The 21968-nt window shown below is 39.8% G+C and overlaps 1 protein-coding gene and 1 pseudogene across 2 annotated transcripts in view; one reads left to right on the forward strand and one right to left on the reverse strand.

Annotated features, from left to right (window-relative positions):
* CTNNA1 (catenin alpha 1) overlaps nucleotides 1–21968 on the forward strand; it is a 177072-nt gene that overhangs the window by 137046 nt on the left and 18058 nt on the right. The window contains exons 10-11 of the mRNA XM_079917702.1: nucleotides 7519–7611; nucleotides 20408–20564. Of these exons, the coding sequence (XP_079773828.1) occupies nucleotides 7519–7611; nucleotides 20408–20564 (250 nt within the window). The remainder of the gene's footprint in view (nucleotides 1–7518; nucleotides 7612–20407; nucleotides 20565–21968) is intronic.
* Nucleotides 7774–11338, reverse strand: LOC307184317 (importin subunit alpha-1-like; annotated as a pseudogene). The gene has a single exon. The product of its transcript is annotated as an importin subunit alpha-1-like (transcript).

Below are 21968 nucleotides of genomic sequence, written 5' to 3' on the forward strand. Positions count from 1 at the left end.
ATGCAACACCCACGTGTCCTTTTTAATTGCTTCATTCTTTGCCTACCTCCTTTGCTGTGAGCAGCTTAATAGCTAAAGAGCAATCAGTTTTCCCTTTTTAATTTTGCTGTCTTCTGGTTCCTTTTCAATTTCATGAATTGAGAGTAAAATAGGAAAAATACAATTCATGAAATCTTGCCTGTAAAAACTGTCTATCATTTAGTATCCCTTTCCCCTCAGCCCGAGACACTGTACAATAAGATAGTGTTTTGTTCATTGCCTTGTGAATTAAGAACCAAAAAGTAAATGTAACTGGTATGATTTTGAGCTGGATTATCATTACTTGCTATGTCCCCCACCACCACCACCCCAGGACCAAGTATTTCCCATTATCCAGGACTTTATAGGTTGTGGCTTTATTGGCTTGAAATGTGTATTTTAACTGCAAATTGAATGATCTTCATTATAACTTTTATTCTGTGTTGTGCTTATAATACGCAGTAAAGTGACCTTGCAGAAACCTCTGTAAGGGGCATTTGAATTAAACACTGACCATATACCATCTGCCTGTGACATCTTGGATATTTTCTCAGTACCTCTGTACAATACTATAGGCTGAAATTCTTGCAAATGGCCAATCAAATGAAGCTTCAGTTTTCCAGGACAGTAGGATGTTTGCATGAAAGCAGTTGGGTATTCTTAGGGAAGAATGCTGACCTCAGAATCAAGAATTTCCTGAGCATATTGTGCTTGGTTTTCTCACATTTTCAAGGGTGTGTAATTTCACATGCATGGGGTTGTGTAAGACCAAAGTGTCTTGCCTGTACTATTTTAACACCTTAACACCAAGCTTTTTTGGCTGAACTGAACCACGTAGTCAAATTTTGGGATGGTCAGGTGAAGGCAAATGGATGTATCTTGTTCTCAAGGAGCATTGAGATTCTTTTCTCTTGGAGTGTTGGCAGGAACAATTAAGGAAGCACTCTGCCCAACTCTGGCCCTGCTTCAGAAAAGAGTGTAGGCCCTCCTATTGCCTCACCAGTAGACCTGATGGACTAGTGTTTAGACAGGCACCCTTCCTAGCCTTATTGACAGATTATTCAGGAGATTAGACAGAAATAGGGAACTTTTTAAGTGATCTGTATAATAACATGTAAATGGAAATGATGACAATATCACCTGGGTGGTTATCTACACATGAAAGCCTTTTTAAAAATATCACATAGCCAAGCTGTTTAAAATAGTTTATGATGTTTTAGTAAATTCACAATTTCTAATCCTGTTACTAGAGATACTTATATCCCTAAAATTAGATTTGGCATGGCTTATTTTGAACAAAAACATGTAAGAGAAATTAAGGTAGATGTAGAAAATCAGGACGTAGGAGAGAAATAATACACAATTACGAGCTATAATTGCCATGCTTGAGTTTGGTTGTGTTACTGCACTTCCTGGTAGCATGGAGGAAAGGAAGACACACAATCAGTTCTGTATTCTTGTCTTTAGAATGGAAGAAGTATGCCCATTTTTTCATGGGAAATGAGCCTATCGTAAAATGTTAAAAAAAAAAATCCTTACTTGGGACTTTTACATAAGGGGCAGTGAATGATTTAATACATAGGGTCCTCAACATTTTAGTAATAAATGTAGTGACAGAGTCCACATGATTTTTTTTTTTTTTGTAAATTCCCTCTAAAATGGCAAGGTCATAATATTCAGTTGACACTGAATTGAGTTCCAAAGAGCTGTGATGAGGAGCTAACCCAGCATGTGGCCTTCCGTCTCCCAGTAACAATATTAGGAGAACTGAGGGCTGTGAGTCTGTGAGTCCAGTGCTTCCTCCTGATCATCCCAGTGTAGCTTTCTTTCTTTTTTAAAATAATATTCAACCTTCCAGTTTCTTTGTGTTTTAAACGTGTCCTGTAAAGAGCATATGTTTAGTTATTGTTATTCAGGTTAGCAGGGGTTTTTTTCCTGTTAATTAGGGAGTTTTGTACACACACATTTATTATCATTATGACATGTGGATTCATTCTTACCATTGCATTTTTGTTCTCTCTTTCCCCTTCTTAACCCTGCTTCCATCCCTCCTCCTCTGTTTCTAACTCTCCTTCCCTCTTTTGGATTGATTGAGTCCTCCCACTTCCTTCTATTCCCCCCCGCCCTTCTCATTTGGAAATCATACACTCCATTTTATTACTAGCAACTCTGGATATTTTAAGCATGCATGTTTAAATTCAGAGGTTGAGGGTAAGTAGTATCTTTTCCTCCTTCTGAAACAGTATGAGAATCTTAGAATGCTTTGACTTTAGTTATTCTCTAACTTAGATGTTATTGTTGTCCAGTAGTTTGGTTCTCTTAATTTTTAGCCCCATGAGTTAGACACTGTTGGTATTGCTTTATTCACTTATTTCAACTTTTGCATAAAATTTATCTGATACCATATTTTCATTGCTTCCCATTTCTTCTTGCATATTAAACCTTCCTTCTGGGATTGCTTCCTTTTTTCCTAAAGCATCTTTATTAAACACCTTTAGTTGGGGCAGGAAAGATCTGTCTGGAGTAAATGCTCTGAGATTGGTTTTGTTTTTGTTTTGTCTTAGTGTCTTTATTTTGGCTTAATTCTTGAAAAAATAATTTTATTGGATGTATAGTCCTGGGATGATTCCCCCCACTGCCTCCCTTCAGGGATTTGAAAATATTATTACCCTATCTCTGGCTTCCATTGTTGCTGTTGAGAAATCAGCAGTCAATCTCACTGAGCTTTCTTTGTAGATAATTTGTATTTACTTTCTGGCTGTTTTTAAAATCACTTTTGTTCTAAAGCTTCACTTCAGTGTGTCAGGGTGTAGATTTCCTTTTATTTACTCTGCTTAGAATTTATCTTCCCAGATCTGAAAATTGTTTCATCCATGCTGAAAAATTTCAGCTGTTACCTCTTGCAGTATTGCCTCTTTTGCATTCTCCCTGTCTTCCCTTCTGAAATCCTCATAGTTGAATAATAGACCTCAATTTATCTTTCATGTCTCTTAATTCCTTTTATGGTTTCATGTCATGAAAATGTCTTGGTTTTCCTGAATAATTTCTTCAGTTTGACTTTCCAGGTTAGTAATTCTCTTTTCAGCAGTGTCTAGTCGATATTATTTTAAATATCTAGAAATGGTAGACATTATTACTTTTCTCTTAAAGTTCTATTTTGATCCTTCTCAAATCTGCCTAGTTATTTCTGAGTGTGTTTTTCCTTTTCTATACTTTGTATCCTTTGTGTTATCTCTGTTAATGTAAAAAAAACATATTTCTTAATACTCCACTTTTGATCGTTTAAGTATCTGCAAGTCATGGATCTTATTACACAGTTCTTTTGCTCAAGATGCCTTATTTCCTTGTGTACTTCCTGTATTTTTTATTGTGGGTTCACATTCCTGGTATTTCGTATTTGGGAATTCTTTGAGGCCTGGGTTTAGATTACTTTCCATCAGAGAAAATTTCCATTTATATTTACTTCTGCCAGTTGCTTACGGATACTACTAATACATGACCTCCTAAACCTAAAAGTTTTGGGGGGCCAGATAAATAATATAATTTCTATACCTAAACCCCTGGGGAGGGCCAGCCTTTGGTTAGAATTTACAGGAGAGACCTTTTTTTTTTCTCCTCCTTGAGGGAGTGATTAGGGCTTATACTGGCAAGTATCCTACTATTTTGCTCTTCATGTTGACTTTTCTCTTAATTCACTCTTTCACTTAGGATGTTGCCTTTTGGCTGTCCCAGCTCTGTGCAGAGTCTCTCATCTAAGGCATCTACCTTATGAGACCCATTAAAAACCCAAGTTCTGACCACAGAATGGCACACATACTCCCTTCATAAACAGTTTTCAGTGCTTGCTTACCTCTCTGAATTTCTGTTTTCTCATTTCTAGCCTCTGCTGATTTCCCTTAATTACTCACCTGCTTACCCTACATTTTTTTTTAACAGCATGATTGAGGTATAATTTATATACCATAAAACTCACCCATTTTAAGTGTACAATTCAATGGTTTTTACTAAGTTTACAGAACTATGCAGTCATCATCACAGTCCAGTTTGGAAGTTTTCTGTCACCCATGTGTGCTTCACTTTTTGGTTAGCTATCTTGTTCCTCCTAATAAGATAGCCAACACCCGTCCCTGGAAATTGGAAAGTTGGAAGCTTGACCTCTGTTTCATCATCATTTCTTCTGTGGGTTTGGAAGTAATTGTTAGAAATTTCTTCAGTGGTTCTGAAATTTATATGATGTGCAGTTGGGACTTCTCTCTTCATATATGACAAGTTTGGAAAAGTTGATTTATTATTACTTTGGATTTTTTGAGAGTACAGAGAGCTTAACCATTTTGAAGAAGAAAACTCAGGTGGTAGCTTGACCCAAGATCACATGGCAAGTGATGTAGAGTTTGAGCTTCAACTTTACGGCATGCTACTCAGGTCGTGGTGTCACTACTTAAGACTTAAAAGCTCCCTGTTCCACAATTCTTGTCACTTGTTGCACCTCCACAACAGGTATAGGCTACTGTGAGAGTAGGTCATTAATTTATTACCAAGAACAAAAACAAATCTCTTCTTGTCTTCCTGCAAAGGTTCCAGGGTAAGGGGCAGTGGGAAACAACTTATGTTTGACTTAAACAAATTTTAAATTTATTTAAAGTCATCAACACATGTATAACAGAGGAAAATTTGTCATAATGGTATATTTTTTCCCCCTTGTAACCTTGTTTCATACATTTTATTTAAGTAAAGAAATTCTAGAGCTTTCCTACATGTCTGAAAAGTTGTCTTTCCTGTCATGTACAGATGTCATATTTGTTGATTTGACACAGCCTGGCTGTGACAATTTTTTCCTGCACAGCACAGATTATTACTGGGCTACTCCTAAAACCAGCTAAAGCCCAGGGCTGTTCTTTGGTTTTTTTCAATCAGGGAGTTGAAAGGTTTCTGAAATGTTGTGTTCTTCTACAGGGTCCAAACTTAAATGGGATAGGCAGAAGTGGTGCAAAAGAGGCCTCATGATTCCAAAGCTGGTAGTCATAGCGTCAGTCTTAGCCGACCTCTTAGATTAGCAGGAATCTAAGATGTTTAAATTGTTAATACACAAATTACTGTGGTAGCAAAGATATAAAAATTTATTCCGAGAGCAAATTAGAGATGTTACTCATCACTCTCCAAAGTCTCCGCTCTGCTAGGTTCTCTGGAAGTTAGCTGCTCTGAGTATTTTTAATTCAAACTTCAGAAACTTCTTCAGTCTACTGAGCTGCTATCCCAGATTTCTAGAGCCCCACAAAGAGGTATTTAGGAAGCCCCTTCCCTCATTCCCAGCTTTCATGGCAGTCAAGCCTGGCACTAGTATATGAGGTTAGCTTCTCAGAGAGCTGTGGTCGAGATGTTGCATTTGCACATTTGTCATTGTTAGGAGTGAGTGGCGCTTTCCCTGGAGGGTGAATTGAAGCTCATTCATCTGGAGAAGACTGTCAGTGACAGGTGCCCACTTCCTCCTCCCAGGGCAGACGGGGTGGCCTCCTGAAACAGGCAGTGTACTCTTGTAGAACATTAAAGTAATGTTTTTAAAATAAAGAATAAGTCTTCCCAAGTCTTGTTAGGATTTGTATCAGGAAACAGGAAAGATGGTTTACAAAAGTCAGCCGTTTCAGCCTTTAGCCACACACCATCTCATGTGTCTGATCTGTAGTAGATAATACTTATTGTAATCCTTTGCTTCTTAATTTAATTATTTTTTTCTGAGTTTTACAGATTCATAAAATTGGGAGAATATAAAATTATACTAGTAGTGGCTAGAGAGTGGAAGGCAGAAACAGTGACAGACCTTCCTGAATCTAACATTTGACTGGCCTCCGAAAATGGTGGGCATGGGGTGGGACTAGGGATCTTTGTTGTCCCAAATTGCTAATTCAGTCATCAGCCTCAAATTTTATATTTGGTTTCAAAATGCCTTGTTAAGGCAGTGAAGCAATAGAAGCTGTGGCTTCATAAACACATCTAATTTAAGCTTTCTCCTTCAGTAGAGCATCATAAAATGTACATTTGAGGGATAATGTTTGTAACAGTTTTATCTTCTACAGAATTTAGCGTAGGTCATATTTTGTAGCACTTTTAAAGGAAACAAATAGAAATCAACAATTATCTCTATAGACTGTCATCATGAATAGAAGTGCCTCTTTGCTCAGGTCCAGTTGACACTGGAAAGTGGAATTGTAACCTTCAGGGAGTATAAATCTTACTTCTTTTGTGTGATTTTGAAGGCCCTTACCCATTAAAGATCTGACTTAATTTTCTTTTTCCGCACATTTTTATGTTTAAGTTCTATGTTCTTTTGTTTCTTCTTGTGATTAGGCATTGCAGGATTGTGATAGTTCGCAGTCTTACAGAAAGCTGATAATCCCTAACTGTAACACTGCGAACAACAGTAATGGTATATAATTTTTCTTGTGCCTTTATCTGCTTAACTTGGGTGGAGGAGTGAAAATCAAAGGTTATTGCCATTGCCCTTGTTTACTCTGGCATTTTAAATTCTCAGAAAGTGCCTCTGTTATTCAACTGCCTACGCCTCTATCATTCATAACTCAGTTTGCAACTGGGGTAAGATATGTCTCAGCACTGTGTATTCAGTTGGTCCTTGGTATTGCTAATGGAATTGGCAAGCCTGTTTATTTAGAAACAGTGGTAAGTGATCACAGCCCTAGCAGCCGCTACAGAACAACATTCTCAGCACAGCCAGAGCTTCAGCAGAAGTATGATACAACTTGGAAAGATTGTTTCTGGCTACATGACTAGTGTCATTGAGGCAGTTGGATGGCAAGGTAAAGATTTTAGTTCAAATGAAATAGCATCATTCAGGAAACAGTCCAGCTGTCAGTGCTTTTGAGAAACCAGTTAAAAGACAGTTTTGCTCTTAACTATGGGATATCATCTCTGTTTCTTCTTCCATTTCTGATGAGGGTGGACTTGGGTCCATCTTGATGTGTTAATGCTATTTTTTTAATTTGAAAAATAGCCTTGCGTTCAAATAAAACTCATCTTGGCTTAAAGTAAGCATCCATTCACCTGTCAAATGAGAACAGCAGCTTAGAATTTCGATTTCCTTCCTTTAAGAACAGCTGCAGAGTACATTTTTATTTGAGGGTACCAATGATTCTTTGGTGCCTTTGGTTCCTTGGTTTTTCTCACGTCTCACACCAGGAGACCCTTTTTCTCAACTTACTGTTCAGGCAGGTTAGAGCCCATGTAAAGCTGGTGAGTTACAAGCCCTAGGATCTTTCAGTGTTCTGCCACCAGCTTACAATGTGACCTGTGTTATGAGTTTAATTTCCTTAGCACAGAGCTAAAAAAATTTGTCCTCATAAGCAGGTAATCAATCTGTGAGAAGTAAAACACTTTTGGTGCTTTTGTCATTTGTTCTGTAAAGGTCAGGGATGGGGTAGGTGTACATTTGTTTTCCTTTAAAGTTAAAAGAGAAAAATCTTCAAAGGTCTTTTTCATCTTTTCTTCTAGGTTGCCAACTTGGCCTGTTCCATCTCAAACAATGAAGAAGGTGTAAAGCTTGTTCGAATGTCTGCAAGCCAGCTAGAAGCCCTCTGTCCTCAGGTAAAGTACAACCAGCAATGTTTAAGGTTTCACCAAATTGGATTTGGGTTATTAGAGTGGGGATGAGGTTTATTTTGTTAGTTTCATTTTTAGGATTTTAGATAGAAGTCTTGAGGACAGAACGCTGATCCACAGTCTATATAGCTTGAGAAATTTGTTTGACTTTAAGCGATATTCCCTTAAGGCATCATGTGTTACTGTCTCCTTGCCCTTCATTAAAAATGTATAGTGTCGGGACTTCCCTGGTGGCACAGTGGTTAAGAATCTGCCTGCCAGTGCAGGGGACATGGGTTCGATCCCTGGTCCAGGAAGATCCCACATGCTGCGGAGCTGCTGAGCCTGTGCTCTAGAGCCCGCGAGCCACAACTGCTGAGTCTGCATGCCACAACTACTGAAGTCTGTGCTCCTAGAACCAGTGCTCCACAACAAGAGAAGCCACCACAATGAGAAGCCCGTGCACCGCAAGGAAGAGTAGCCCCCGCTCACCGCAACTAGAGAAAACCCCATGCAGCAGTGAAGCCAAAAAATGAAGCCCAAAAAAAAAAAATGTATAGTGTCCTCCATTGCTGGCAAATGGAGAGTAGGCAGTGGCCATTCTACACCCTCCCTAAGGGAGGGCCATCTGCAACATGTGGTAGTCCTGGAATCGGGATGGTTACGCACAAGCCTGAAAGAATAACTGTTACCCACCCACACTCCATTGTGATGCCCAGTATTTGGATCTTGTTAGAGGGAATGAGATTCAAGAGCTAGAAGCCTTACTTAGCTATGTCTTGAAGTAGCCTTATGATACAGATATTAATAATGTAATTCAGCCAGCTACTGAAGTAAAAGCTTAAGAACTTTTCTCCGTTTATAATGGCATATTGGAAGACTGGTGATCAGGCTAGGTTAAGCATCTGGGGCTCTAGAAAGACTCTGAAGCACACAGAAGAATGGTTGCTTTGTTTAATGTTAGGTGAGTTGCCTGCCTCCTGTGAGGGGAACTGATCCTTTTTGTGTGCCTGACACTCCTTGCCCCTCACAGGGATTTCTAAGCAGTGTCAGTGCTGTTTTGGTGGAAGAGGTTGCCTCTTCAATTTCCCAGGTAGAGAATGGTCATGGGCATACTCTGAAGATTTACATTAAACTCTTTCTAAATGTCCTCTCAGATTGCATTGACCACAAATAAAGGGGAATAAAGCAAGGGAACTGGAGTAATAGAATAGAGGTAACAGGAATGAAATTTCTATGTTATGTCTGCAACCAACTTTAAAATATACCGTGACTAATACTTTGGTTCTTTCATATGTATAATTCCTGACACTCAAGGTAGGTGACCAAAATAAGTAAAGCCTGGTTATTAACCTGGGATCCTAACTGGTACACAGGTTAGCTAGGGCATTTATTCTCATTCTCAACCATGTGGGTTAGTATGCCAGTGAGAGCTGCTTCATCTGAGTATGAGTGTGATGAGCCAGGTGTGGATCCACATTATCTAATCAACATTTCCCCAGCTTTAATCCAGTCATGAAGTCTGCTACTGGTCAATAGCTGTACAGATAATAAGCACAATGAATTTAATCACCTACAGAAAGTTCATGGATGACCAAGTTGTATGAAATAAATTGAGAGTAGATTTTAAAGATTTGGCATTCTTTTCTCAAGCTTGCCATTTTACCCTATCAGCATTTTATTTATTTTTTTATTTTTTAAGAAAAGGGTGGAATTTAATCTTTATTTACAGGACACTGCAAGATATGAAATTCCACATAGAAATAAGAAACCCACTGAGAGGAGAAGCTTCATATAGTATGTACAGTTTGGAACTGTTCAAGAATAGTTTCTTTGTAAAAAGTGCTACAATAACAAACCACATGTAAAAAGAGTTCATAGTAGAGAAACAGTAAGACAAACTTCTACCAAACATAGTACACAACAAACAACTTAATGCCTCAGGTGTACAATCTAAAAGTTGAAGGTCCCAGCAGTGCCATCCTGAACTTGGAATGTAAACCCTTCAGAGGTAGTTTCTGGCACAACATTTTGATCTTCCTCTTCCTCCACAGAGAAAGAGGAGGATCTCAATCTCAATCAAGTTTAATGAAGCTTTGTACACAGACTCATTTTCATGGTTTTGTAGAGCTTCAATTTTGTCCAAACCTCCACATTCTCCAGTCATCATACTAAGTTTCTCAGTTTCCCCTAGTTTCTCAGCAGCGTGAAAGATATTTGAGATGGCATCCAGAATAACCAGAGGAATTTTGATGTCTTTCGCAGTTAGGAGGTTCATCAACGGCTCTGTTATGCCACAGTGAACAAGGTATACCATCTGCTCAACTGTTCCGCCACGTGTATAGTTGGTTACAGCCCATACAGCTTCCTTTTGTGTCCTAAAGTCGGCCTTAGAGAGAACGCCAACAAGGAACGGGACTAATCCGTGATTTACAGCTTGTTGTATCTGGTCCTGGCGGCCAGCCGTGATGTTTGACATTGTCCATGTAGCTTCCTTCTGAATGTTAGTTTTGGAGTTTGTTAGCAGGCTGGGAAAGATGGCAAGCGCTCCTGCATCTATTACAACCTGAGTCTGTTCATCTGTTCCAATGACAATATTCCCTATGGCTCTTTGTGCAAGAGTCACAACTGGCAATTCAGTAGCTCCTAAAAGCTTCACAAGTTGGGGTACAACCCCAGTTTTCACAACCATTTCAATCGGTTCATGTGGACCATTGGTAAGGCAGGAAATAGCCCAGCAGGTATCAGCTAAAACTTCTGGGTCATCGTGATGCAGGAGATGAACTAAAGTAGGAAGAATTTGCTCAACAGAGTCTAAGGGGGGGTGCACGATTCTTGTTGCGACAAAGATTTGAAAGTGTCCAGGTAAAATTATGTAAGTAACCACGTGCTAAAGATGACACATCAGGAACCACCAAAAGTGCCAACAGCAGGTCAACTGGACCATACTTGATAACCAAGTCTCGGAAAACCGAGCTATCACCTGCAGTGTTTCCTAGAGCCCATACAGCTTGTTCACTGATGTGAGCATGGGGAGATGCCAACAGAGAAATGAATGCTGGGATAGCACCTCCATCTACCACAGCCTTGGTCTGTTCTGATGTCCCGGAAGCATTGTTAGTGAGGGCCCAAGCAGATTCAAACTGAATGGGACTACAATCCGTTCTGCTCAAGAAGGACACAAATTTTGGAATCAAACCAGCCCGGATTATGCTGTCTGTGGGGGGCTATTTTACCCTAGAAAGCAGTTTCCTAGCAGCTTGAGTAGCTTGGAGCTGGCTTTCCAAGTTGTTGCTATTTATGCCTTTGACAATATCATCAACAGACCAATTTACAGTGCCCCGGTTTTTGCGGTTTTCCTGCAGTGGAGAAGCAGCAGCATCTGGAAAGGAGCTGACATTTCTCCTTTTCAGCGTCTGGTCATCCTTCTTAGCTTTCCTGAGCTCCACATTAACTTCTGTTCAGCGCTGCCTCATTTCTGTACTGTCTTTCCCCTTGTTCTTTAATCTGTTAAGGCGGGCAGCTGGTGAACTAGCATCCTCATTGGTGGACATGGTTATGAGACAAAGGAAGAAAGCTACACAGTTGACTCAAGCTTCCACAGGAGGTGGTGCGGGGCGCACAGGCTGCGCATGGGCTGCCCTCACAATGTCCACTACGGTCAGCCCGAGGGTGTGCCAGCACTTTATTTTTAATGCCTTTGGTTCTCCATTTGATTTTGAAATGCTTGAAAAGCGACAATGCTTTCACATATTGGCTGAAACAGATGGTAACATACGCTGATCACACCTACTAAGAGTATTTATATAAATGATCTTAAAGCCTAGAAAAAAAAATCACATGGAGAGTCTAGTAGATCCTAATGAGAGTGATGGTGTGCATAAGTCATGTTTGGCTGGGACATGTTGCCCAGGTTTTAGGTTGCCCTCAGAAAGCACCTTTTTTCCCTCTCCTTTGTAGGTTCATTTCTCCTGCTAGAACAGACCTCAAGACAGTGTCCAGACCACGCTTGGAATTGGGTGTATGTCCTAGATAAAAAGGTGTTTCTCTAGGTGTGATTATTCCTTCAGATTCTCTCCTAGGCCCCTTCCTACCCTTGCTCACAGACAGGGCTGGGCAGGTTCAGTGATGGCAAATACAGTAGACATTTGCAGGCATGGTAATGACAAACTATGTAGCATGTGCCATTTCTAAATGAGGTAACTGTGACTCCACTCCAACCCATTATTGCTAGATTCTTTCATTATTTTTAAAGAGAAGTCAGCAATTCAGATTTTTTTGACAAGTCTCAATTTTAAAGGATTGGTAACTAATTTAAAGTTTTGAAATTCTTTGAGGAGCGTAAACCAGATTTCTGGGAGCTGCATCTTACCTACCCTGGCCATGTGTTTCATGCTCAAAGGACCTCTTCTTTAAGGTAGCTGATGGCTGTCCCTCTCAGGAGGAGTGGAGCCCTCTCCTTATTCTTCAGCCTGATGTGGGCAGTGATGTCAGGCATCGGGGGGTCCTAGTCCTGAGGTGTTTCCTTCCAGGGTCACTGGCTTGTTTGATAAACAAACCCTAGGCACGTTAATCAACTTGACTAGGCTAAATATGCTGTAGCATGTAGACAAAAAGTTATTATATTAAAGTGTATGTTTCTTTATTTGAGGCTACTGTCAGCATCCATCCACAGTATTGGGTTTTTCCGGTTTGTTTTTCAGGTCTCACACCCACACTGCTGCATTCAGGCAGCCCTGGCCCCTCTGCCGGGGGCTGCTTTTCTGTGGCTCCACCTACAGTCTGGAGTTGGTTCCTAGACCTTATTGTTCCTTTCTGGAGAGGAGAGGTGACAGATGGAACCTGTAGAGGAGTTTTCTTCTCCATCTTTCAGTTCACCCAATAGCAAATTAATTTTTGGAAATGGGAAATTCTGTTCTAAAGTACTAACTTTTTAGTAGTTAAGCGACTTAACTCTGATATTTGCGGTGTTAAAGTTGAGTTCAGGCAAAGTGACCTGAGAGTGGATTTATTTTGTTGCTTGGGGGAGAAAAAAGCACCCACATTTTTTGGTGATTTATGAGTAGGAAAGAAAGTAGGTCAGCTCTTTCCCTGCATTGCCTTCTGTTTTGTGTCTGCAGTATCGCACTGTTCATCAGAAAGGGGACCTCTCTCCATCTGAGCAGAGAGCCCAGCCTCACATGCTTTTATCAGGAAAAAAATCTAACTGTTTTGGGAAAGAACCTGATTCTCTACCCCCATGCCCCCCACCCCCCAATCATCTTGCTCATGGATGTGCTCAAGTCTTAGTGCATGGTAGCTGCTTAAAACACTTCAGTTTTTCAATTCATCTGATGCTGGTCAAAAGAAGATAGAAAAACCCTGCCAACAGCATGTTTCTGACAGTTGATAATTCATATGGCCTTCCTTGGAAATTGAAGCAAGAGTGAATGAAGTATTTGAAGCTGCTGCTTATCTACATTTCTTTGTCTTTTTTGGGGGGGTGGTACGTGGGCCTCTCACTGTTGTGGCCTCTCCCGTTGCGGACCACAGGCTCCAGACACGCAGGCTCAGCGGCCATGGCTCACGGGCCCAGCCGCTCCGTGGCATGTGGGGTCTTCCCGGACCGGGGCACGAACCTGTGTCCCCTGCATCGGCAGGCGAACTCTCAACCACTGCGCCGCCAGGGAAGCCCTCTTTGTCTTTTTTTTGGGGTATTTCTCACTAACTAAATTGAGAAAGAACTTATAAAATTGTTGGTTCTTTCTTCTGCCTCCTTAGATTTATCTTCCATATTGCTGCTTCTCCCATTGTTCTGTGGGAATGCTGATCATTTTTGTGGCTAACAGGCTTGACAAGCATCAAATAAGCATAAACCCAGACAGGCCTGGTCTATATAGGTAGTGGGAAAATATATAGCTCTTAAATGAGCATCCAAGGCATACGGGCCAGGGAAGCCTGTGGCCTCAAGTTCTCATTCATGTATTATTTCACAATCATAGGACCATCTACCTTTGAATCACCTCACTTTTCCACTTCTGATATTCTCTAATCTTCTTACACAGTAGTTGCACAGAAGAGCTAAAAGGAGATGCTTCTGACTAAAAGTTTCTCTCAGCATTTTCTGTACCTCTTTCCTCCCTTCCCCCCTCCCATGGAGGCCTGCAGGTAACAGGCCTCCAGAGGTACTCTGGTTTCCTTGTAAGCCTTGCATATTGGTATTGGTTTGTTGTTTTGTTTTCTTGTGAAGTCTGATTTCCATATCATAAAAGTTGGAAAGTGTTTCCCTCTCTTCCATTGTTTTTGAGAAGTCTATATAACTGGTATTCTTCTTTAAATGTTTGGGGGGAGTTTATCAATGAAGCCATCTGGCCTGGAGTTTTCTTTTTTTAAAATAAATTTATTTGTTTATTTTTGGCTGCATTGGATCTTCGTTGCTGCGTGTGGGCTTTCTCTAGTTGTGGTGAGTGGGGGCTACTTTGTTGCAGTGCGTGGGCATCTCACTGCTGTATCTTCTCTTGTTGTGGAGCATGGGCTCTAGGCGCGTGGGCTTCAGTAGTTGTGGCACACAGGCTCAGTAGTTGTGGCTTGCGGGCTCTAGAGCACAGGCTCAGTAGTTGTGGTGCACAGGCCTAGTTGCTCTGCGGCATGTGGGATCTTCCCGGACCAGGGCTCGAACCCATGTCCCCTGCATTGGCAGGCAGATTCCCAACCACTGCACCACCAGGGAAGCCCCTGAAGTTAGAAGCTTTTAAATCATTGATTCGAGACCTTCTCTTCTAATGTAACATGTAATGTTGGTGTGTGTGTTAAATAGCATGGTTGGGATGGTCAAGAAAGACCTCACTGAGAAAGTGATGTAGAAGCAAAGACCAGAAAGGAGATGACAGAACAAGTCAGAGAGGGTGTCTGAGGGGAGAGCACTCCAGGAAGATGGAACAGCAAATATAGAGGCTTTGAGGAAGGAGGGTCAAGTATCTAACAGGAGTGTGAATGGTATAGAGCCTTTTAGGGCCATGGTAAAGCATTTGGCTTTTTACTCTGAGTCACATGGGAAGCCATTGATGGGTTTTGAGTAGAGGATTGACATGATCTAACTTTGGTTTTAGCAGGGTCTCTCTGACTTCTCTGAGGAAGGATAGAAGCAGAGGGACCCCTTAGGAAGCTGTGGTTAGCAGAATAATGTGCTGCCCCCACCCCCAATTTTCTAATTCCTGGAACCTGTGAATATGTTACCTTATATAGCAGAAGCGACTTGGCAGAGGTAAATAAACTAACGATCTTTAAATGGTTAAATTATCCTAGATTATCCGGGTGCATCCCCAGTATAATCACAAGGGTCCTTATATGAGGGAAGCAGTGGTGTTGGTATCAGAGAAGGAGATGTGATCGTGGAAGCAGGAGTTGGAGTGATGTGGCCACAAGCCAAGGCATGTGGGCAGCCTCTAGAGGTTGGAAAAGACAAGGACTGGATTCTCCCCTAGAGACTCTGGAATGAACAGTTATGCTGACACTTTGATTTTAGCTCTGTAAGACCCATTTTAGACTTCTGACTTTCAGAACTGTAAGATAACACATATGTGTTTTAAGCACAGCTAGTTTTGTGATTATGTTACGGCAGCATAGGAGACCAAAACAGAGGCAAGAGTACAGTGGAAGTGGTGAGCACTGGTTATAGGGTCTGGATATATTTTGAAGACAGAACTTACTGAAGGATTAGTTGTGAAGTGGAGGGGAAAGATAAGAGTCAGGAAAAATTCCAGTTTTTTTTTTTTTTTTTTTTTTTGCGGTACACGGGCCTTTCACTGTTGTAGCCTCTCCCGTTGCGGAGCACAGGCTCTGGACACGCAGGCTCAGCGGCCATGGCTCACGGGCCCAGCCGCTCCGTGGCATGTGGGATCTTCCCGGACCGGGGCACAAACCCGTGTCCCCTGCATCGGCAGGCGGACTCTCAACCACTGCGCCACCAGGGAAGCCCAGAATTCCAGGGTTTGATCCTAAGTAGCTAGAAGGATGGAGCTGTCATTTATGTTAATTTTGTGGTGCTTGTTAGACATGCAAGAAGCAAAGTCAAGTTCAGGAAAGAGGTCTGGATGAAATATATAAATGTGAGATCCATTACCACATACATGGTGCTTAAAGTCATGAGACTTAATAAGTTCACCAATGGAATGTGTAAACCCAGAGTAAAAAGGTCTGGGAAATAACTGGGGTTCCCTAACATTTAGAGTTTGGGGAGATGAGCAGTATCCAGCAAAGGAGATTGAGGAGGTGTTATTGACCAGAAGAGCATCAGAAGCTGGCTCTGTCTTGGAAGACAAGTGGGATAAGTATTCCTAGGAAGAGTGATTATTCATGTAAAATGGTTGTAGAATGTGACCTGAGAACTGATCCTTGGATTGAGCAACATATAGAGATCACAAGTGATCTTGGGCAAAGAAGTTTAGGTAGAAATTTAGGAGAGATAAGCTTGACTGGAGTGGATTCAAGAGAGAAGAGATAAATTGAGTATAGCAAGTTGACAGCTCTTTCTAATTAAATGTAAGGATTATGGAGACATGGGGTGATAGCATGAGGTAGATATGGGGTTGAGAATGTTTTTTGCTTTTGAGTTTTAGTCGGGAGCATTTTTCTATGTTTAGCTGATGGAAATAATCCAGTAGAAGGGAAAAACTGGTAATAAAGAATAGAGCAGAGAGAATTGCTAGGACATTGTCCTGGAGTAGAGAAGAAATGAGATCCAGTGGACAAGTGGCAAGGTTGGTAGGAGCATAGATAGGAACATTCATAAGTAAAAAGAGGTAAGATAGAGCATGTGGCATGGATGCAGGTAAATGGATAGGTGCGGTGATAAAGATTCTATAGACATTCTCTTTTGATTGCATTCATCTTCTCATTTAAATAGGAAGCAGAACTATAAGCTGAGAGTGATGATGCTGGCAGAAGTGTTACAGGTTTGAGGAGAAGGTATGGAACAATTACTCTTAGGGTTCAGACTTGAGGAGAGGAAGAGACTGATTGGACTAAGGAAATTTAGTTTTCTTGCTGTCCCCAATACTATGAGTCCACTTGAAGTTGAGTGATCAAGATTTTAAAGGAGTTCCATTCAACATGGTTCAGAGCAGGAAATCATGAATTTTATTTTAGACATGTTTATTTTGAAATGTCTGAGGCATCTGAGTAGAGCTGTTGGGTATGTAGCTAGGAAATGACTTAGGGGCTAAAACGAATGGTCTGGGTTGGAGATGTGGGAGTAGTTGGCAGATGGGTGGTATGTAAAATCATATGATGAAATTGCTCACAGGTGGGAGAAGTGTAGAATGAGGAGAGAAGGTAGCATAGGATCAAGCCTTGAAGAACTTAAGCATTAGTGGAGGAAGACAAGACAGCAAAAGAGACACAGAAGAAGTAGCCAGAATGGTGGAAATGAAACAGAAAAAGTATTTGACAGAATCTAACATCCAGACCTGATAAAAACACTTTGTAAACTAGGAATAGAAGAAAATTTCCTCAGCCTGATAACATCGTACTTAATGATAAAAGGCTGAATACTTCCCACTAGGATCAGAAACCAGACAAGAAAGTCCTGTTCAGTGTTGTACTGGAGGTCTTAGCCAACAGTAGCATTTAAAAAGTTGCCATGGTATATATGGTGGTAGTGCGTGGTTTGGGGCTCTCTGCAAATTTAATGAGCAAGAATAGTGACTCATTAATTTATAAGTGAGAGTAAACTTTTCCCTCTAGTTGTTTCCTAGCGATTTGTAGGTCACCTTAGGTAGGCTGTTGATGTCTTACCCCATTTTCTACCGGTATTTTAGTGTTCTCCTTACTGATTTACCTAACACTATATATACTTCATCTGTCATGTATATTTAAATACAGATGTAAATAGAGAATTTTCTAAGACATGAGGAATGTTCAGTAAATGCATAAACAAACACGTTCTTTTAGGCTTTTTTAAATTTAACTCATTATCTATCTGGAAACAATCTTATGTAGCACATAAATGTAAGTGTGAAGTGAAGCTATAACTTTATTTTTCTCCAAATAGCCCGTATCAAATGTAGAAATATGCCATTCCTCACTGATTTGTGATGTCACTTTTATCATACAGTGAATTCTGCTCTGTGATAGGGTCTGTTTTTAGACTATTCTTTTCAGTTACTTTAGCTTTGTATTACATTTTAACTCCTTTCATTACTCTTTTTTTAAAAAAATATTTACTTATTTATTTGGCTGCACTGGGTCTTTGTTGCGGCACACTGGATCTTCATTGCCGCGTGCAGGATCTCTTTTGGTTGCGGCATGTGAGATCTTGAGTTGCAGCATGCGGGCTCTTAGTTGCGGCATGTGGGATCTAGTTCTCTGATCAGGGATCGAACCTAGGCTGCCTGCGTTGGGAGCACGGAGTCTTAGCCACTGGACCACCAGGGAAGTCCCTCTTCATTACTCTTGCTCTCTATCCCTAATATCTTTTTGCTAATTCTCAGCTATTTACTGTTCCAGATTAATTTGTGAATAAATAGGTCAGTCTTCCTACTCCTAAACAAGGACTGTGTTTCTATTTATTCACATTTCTTTAATGTACCTCAGAAAAATTTAGTCATTTTTGTTACTTCAGTCCTCTGGGTTTCTTTACAGATTTAATCCCACATATTTTCTATTAATTGCGTTCATGAAGAGCTAATATTCCCCTCATTTTATGTCCTGTTTTCTGGTATATAGAAACGTTACTCATTTTTATATTTATATTGTCTCTAGCTAACTTAATGAAGTCCTATTAATTCTAAGAGTTTTTTCAGTTAACTCACTTCAGTTTCCTAGATAAAGAAAGATGATCTACATTGAAAAGTAATTTTGTCTCCTTTCTAACAGCTTTTTATTATTATTTCCATTTCCCACTTTATTTCATTAGCTAGAAAGACCATTATTATTTAACTAATGGTGACAGTAGGTGTTCTGATCAATAACATCTTGATTTTTAAGGTAATGATTCTAGAGTTTCACCATTAAGTATCATGTTGGATAATTATTTGAAGTAGTATGTTAAGTATCTTTCTATTCCTAATTCATCAGAAATTAGTATTTATCATGTCCTTTGTAAACAGTTTTGTAATCAGAATGAGAAAATTCACCTTAGACGAGGTCCTTTTCCTCCATTATATATAAGGTATTACAGAACAAAGAGAGCAATTTTCTCTTTGTAAGGGAAAATTATCTTAATATTTAAGACATATAATTAATTCCCTGACCCGTGTTTACTTGGCTCTCTTAAGAAACATTTTCTTCACCCAGATTTTCTTACAAAGTCTAGCTCCACACTGATTCATTGATACATTAGTGAATTAATGAGTTAATTAATGAAGAGTAGTGCACAATGTTGAATCACCCAGGATGGCTAAAATTTTTTTAAAAAGGAAAAACAGGTGTTGAAGATATGGGGAAATTGGAACCCTCATACATGCTGGTAGGAATGAAAAATGGTTCAACTGCTTTGGAAGACAGTAAGGCAGTTCCTCAGAAAGTTAACCATAAAGTTAACCATATGATCCAGCAGTTCCATTCCTAGTTATATATTCAAGAATAATGATAACAAACAAAACACATATGTGAATGTTCATAGTAGCATTATTCATAATGACCAAAAAGTAGAAAGAATTCAGATGTTTGTCAGCTGATGAATGAATAAAGAAAATGTGATAAATTCATATAATGACATATTATTTGTCAATAAAAAGGATGAAATACTGATACATTCTATAGCATGTATGAACCTTGGAAACATGTTAAGTGAAAGGAGCTAGTTCCAAAAATGCACATATTAATATGATTCCATTTTAAGGAAAAGTCCAGAATAGGCAGAGCCATAAAGACAGAAGTTAAGTTAGTGGTTGCCAGGAGACAGGGTTCAGGGAGATAGGGAGTGACTGCAAGTGGGTATGGGGTTTCTTTCTGGAGTGATGGACATGTTCTAAAATGATTGTGGTGATGGTTACAAAACTGAATATACCAAACATCTTTGAATCTTCCAATTTAAATGGGTGACTTGTTTGGTATATAAAATTATATTTCAGTAAAGCTGGGTTTTTTTCCCTAAAGAAGTTACTTTTTATTATTCTAGAAGAAATTACTTTTTAAACTTAATAAATGTTATACTTTCTGTGAAGTTATTATATTGTCAACTACAGTTATCTCAGAAAAAAAATTTTTTTTTTCTGTACTTTGAGAATGTACCAAGAACCTAAAATGCCAAATGTTCATCACAAGATTAAGAATGGTGGGTGACTGGAACAAACCTCGGTATCGTATAATCAGAATAGTGATGTGCATCTATAAGATGGAATAATAAACAGTTAATGTTTTTTAACATACATTTAATGATATGGAGTATCATATCATATGGAGTATTTAAAAGAAGAAACAGGAATAGTTTTACTAGCATATAATTCTAATTATGTATTTTTTGATTTGGCACATAACGTTTGTATGTGAGGGAAAAAAAAGCCTGGAATATAATGTCAAAAATTGTGAAGAGTTGTTATCACAGGGTGGAGAGATTAGAGATACTTTTGTTTGTTATCATCCATAGTTCCAATGTATTACTGTATTTCAGATGTATTACTTCTCCATTCACATATAAAGCCTGTTGTTTAATACTTCTCTACTTCATTTTTGTAACTGTTAACAGCGGAGCATGTGGTATCATGCGTCCTCATGAAATGCACAGGAGACAAAGCATAGACACTGTGCTGACCAAATTGTCTCACTTGTTTTATTTTCATGACTCTGAAAGAGTAAACAATGAACTTTAATGTCTTTGCAGGTTATCAATGCTGCATTGGCTTTAGCAGCAAAACCACAGAGTAAACTGGCCCAAGAGAACATGGATCTTTTTAAAGAACAGTGGGAAAAACAAGTCCGAGTTCTCACAGATGCTGTCGATGACATTACTTCCATTGATGACTTCTTGGCTGTCTCAGGTATGAGCTGATTCCCCAGAGAAGTATGTGAGGCTGTGCATACTTACTTTCACCTAAGTTACAATAATGGGCAATCAAAATGCCCCCAAGTATGGGCAGGTAAATTATTCTAGCAATAATATTGTGCTGATTTTCATTTTAATTAAAAACAGCAACAACAACAAAAAAAAGCGGGACTTGGAGTTGGAGTTGTTTCCCTTGTTATGAGGCTGGTCTCGATCTTAGAAGTGTGAATTAGTAATCTGCCTGGCAGAGGTTTTTCTCTGTTTATATAGAGTAAGATCTTGCAGCTGTGACCTGTACAACACCATAGCCATCCACCCCTCTTGCTGCTGCTGTGTTTAGAAAAAACATTGACCTGTGTCCTGGCTGTGGTTATTTGTTATGAGCCTATGAGACTTAGGAGGAGGGATTCCCAACATCATAGCTTTAGTTTCTTTTGTAAAAATTGTTCCCCTTGGAAAGCTTCTCTTTCTCTCTCCCTCAGAAAAGATCGTAGTTTAACTGCCTACTTTTCGAAAGACTCTGTCTGCATGATGCACAGATAGAAAACAGAGAGGAAATTTTTAAGTACCTTTTAATTATGAACTTACAAAAAATAAATCTGGGTAATTGACCTCACAAAAACAGTTGATTTCATTATATAAACATAAACTGGTAATGACATAGTAAATTGCATTCATATAGAACATGTCTGTCAACTGCAATTCCCTGTTTATCGCAGAGATAAGTTTCAATCCATCTTCTTAGAGTTGAGCAAGTATAAATGCATTCTCCATTTAACAGGCCTCTGCTGCCCTCGACTGCACTGCTTGCTCTCTGGAGGTGCCAGGTTTCCTGAGGCCAGTGGCTGTGGGCAGAGTCAACGGCTGGTACTTGTAGGGCTGAAACTACCTGTCACCCCAGGGAACCACAGTTTGGAATGTGGGAGATGTGAGTGGCCATGGGGCTTGAAACAGAAGCAGGGCTTAAGTACATGCACAGCACAGTCCTCCAGCAGTGACCTATATAAGGTGACAGTGTGTTCTGCATAACAACGTTCCCCTGTGTCTGCTCGCTCTCCTTGGGGTTGGAGCTTTGGCTCTACTTGAGATAGTGGGGAGCAGGCAATCCATAAACTGCAAAACAAGGGGGTAAATCATGCTGCTGCAGGACTGCCAAATTGCAGGTGCTGGTACTTTAAAACAAAAAACCATTTGTAAGCACATCTTTGCAGGTGCCAAAAATGCAGGAATTGCTTTTTTGGGAAATCTTGGCCTTCTGTTGTTTTCCCCAGTGAAGTACTGAATTATTCTTTTTCATAGATTTAGAGAAAAACACTCTACTTTCACAGCACACTTTTAAGCAAACAACAAATTCTGATATCTAAATACAAAGCCCCCCTCCGGAGATAGATATTACATT

Source organism: Stenella coeruleoalba (genome assembly GCF_951394435.1).
Source record: "Stenella coeruleoalba genome assembly, chromosome: 3".
NCBI classification, from domain to species: Eukaryota; Metazoa; Chordata; class Mammalia; order Artiodactyla; family Delphinidae; genus Stenella; species Stenella coeruleoalba.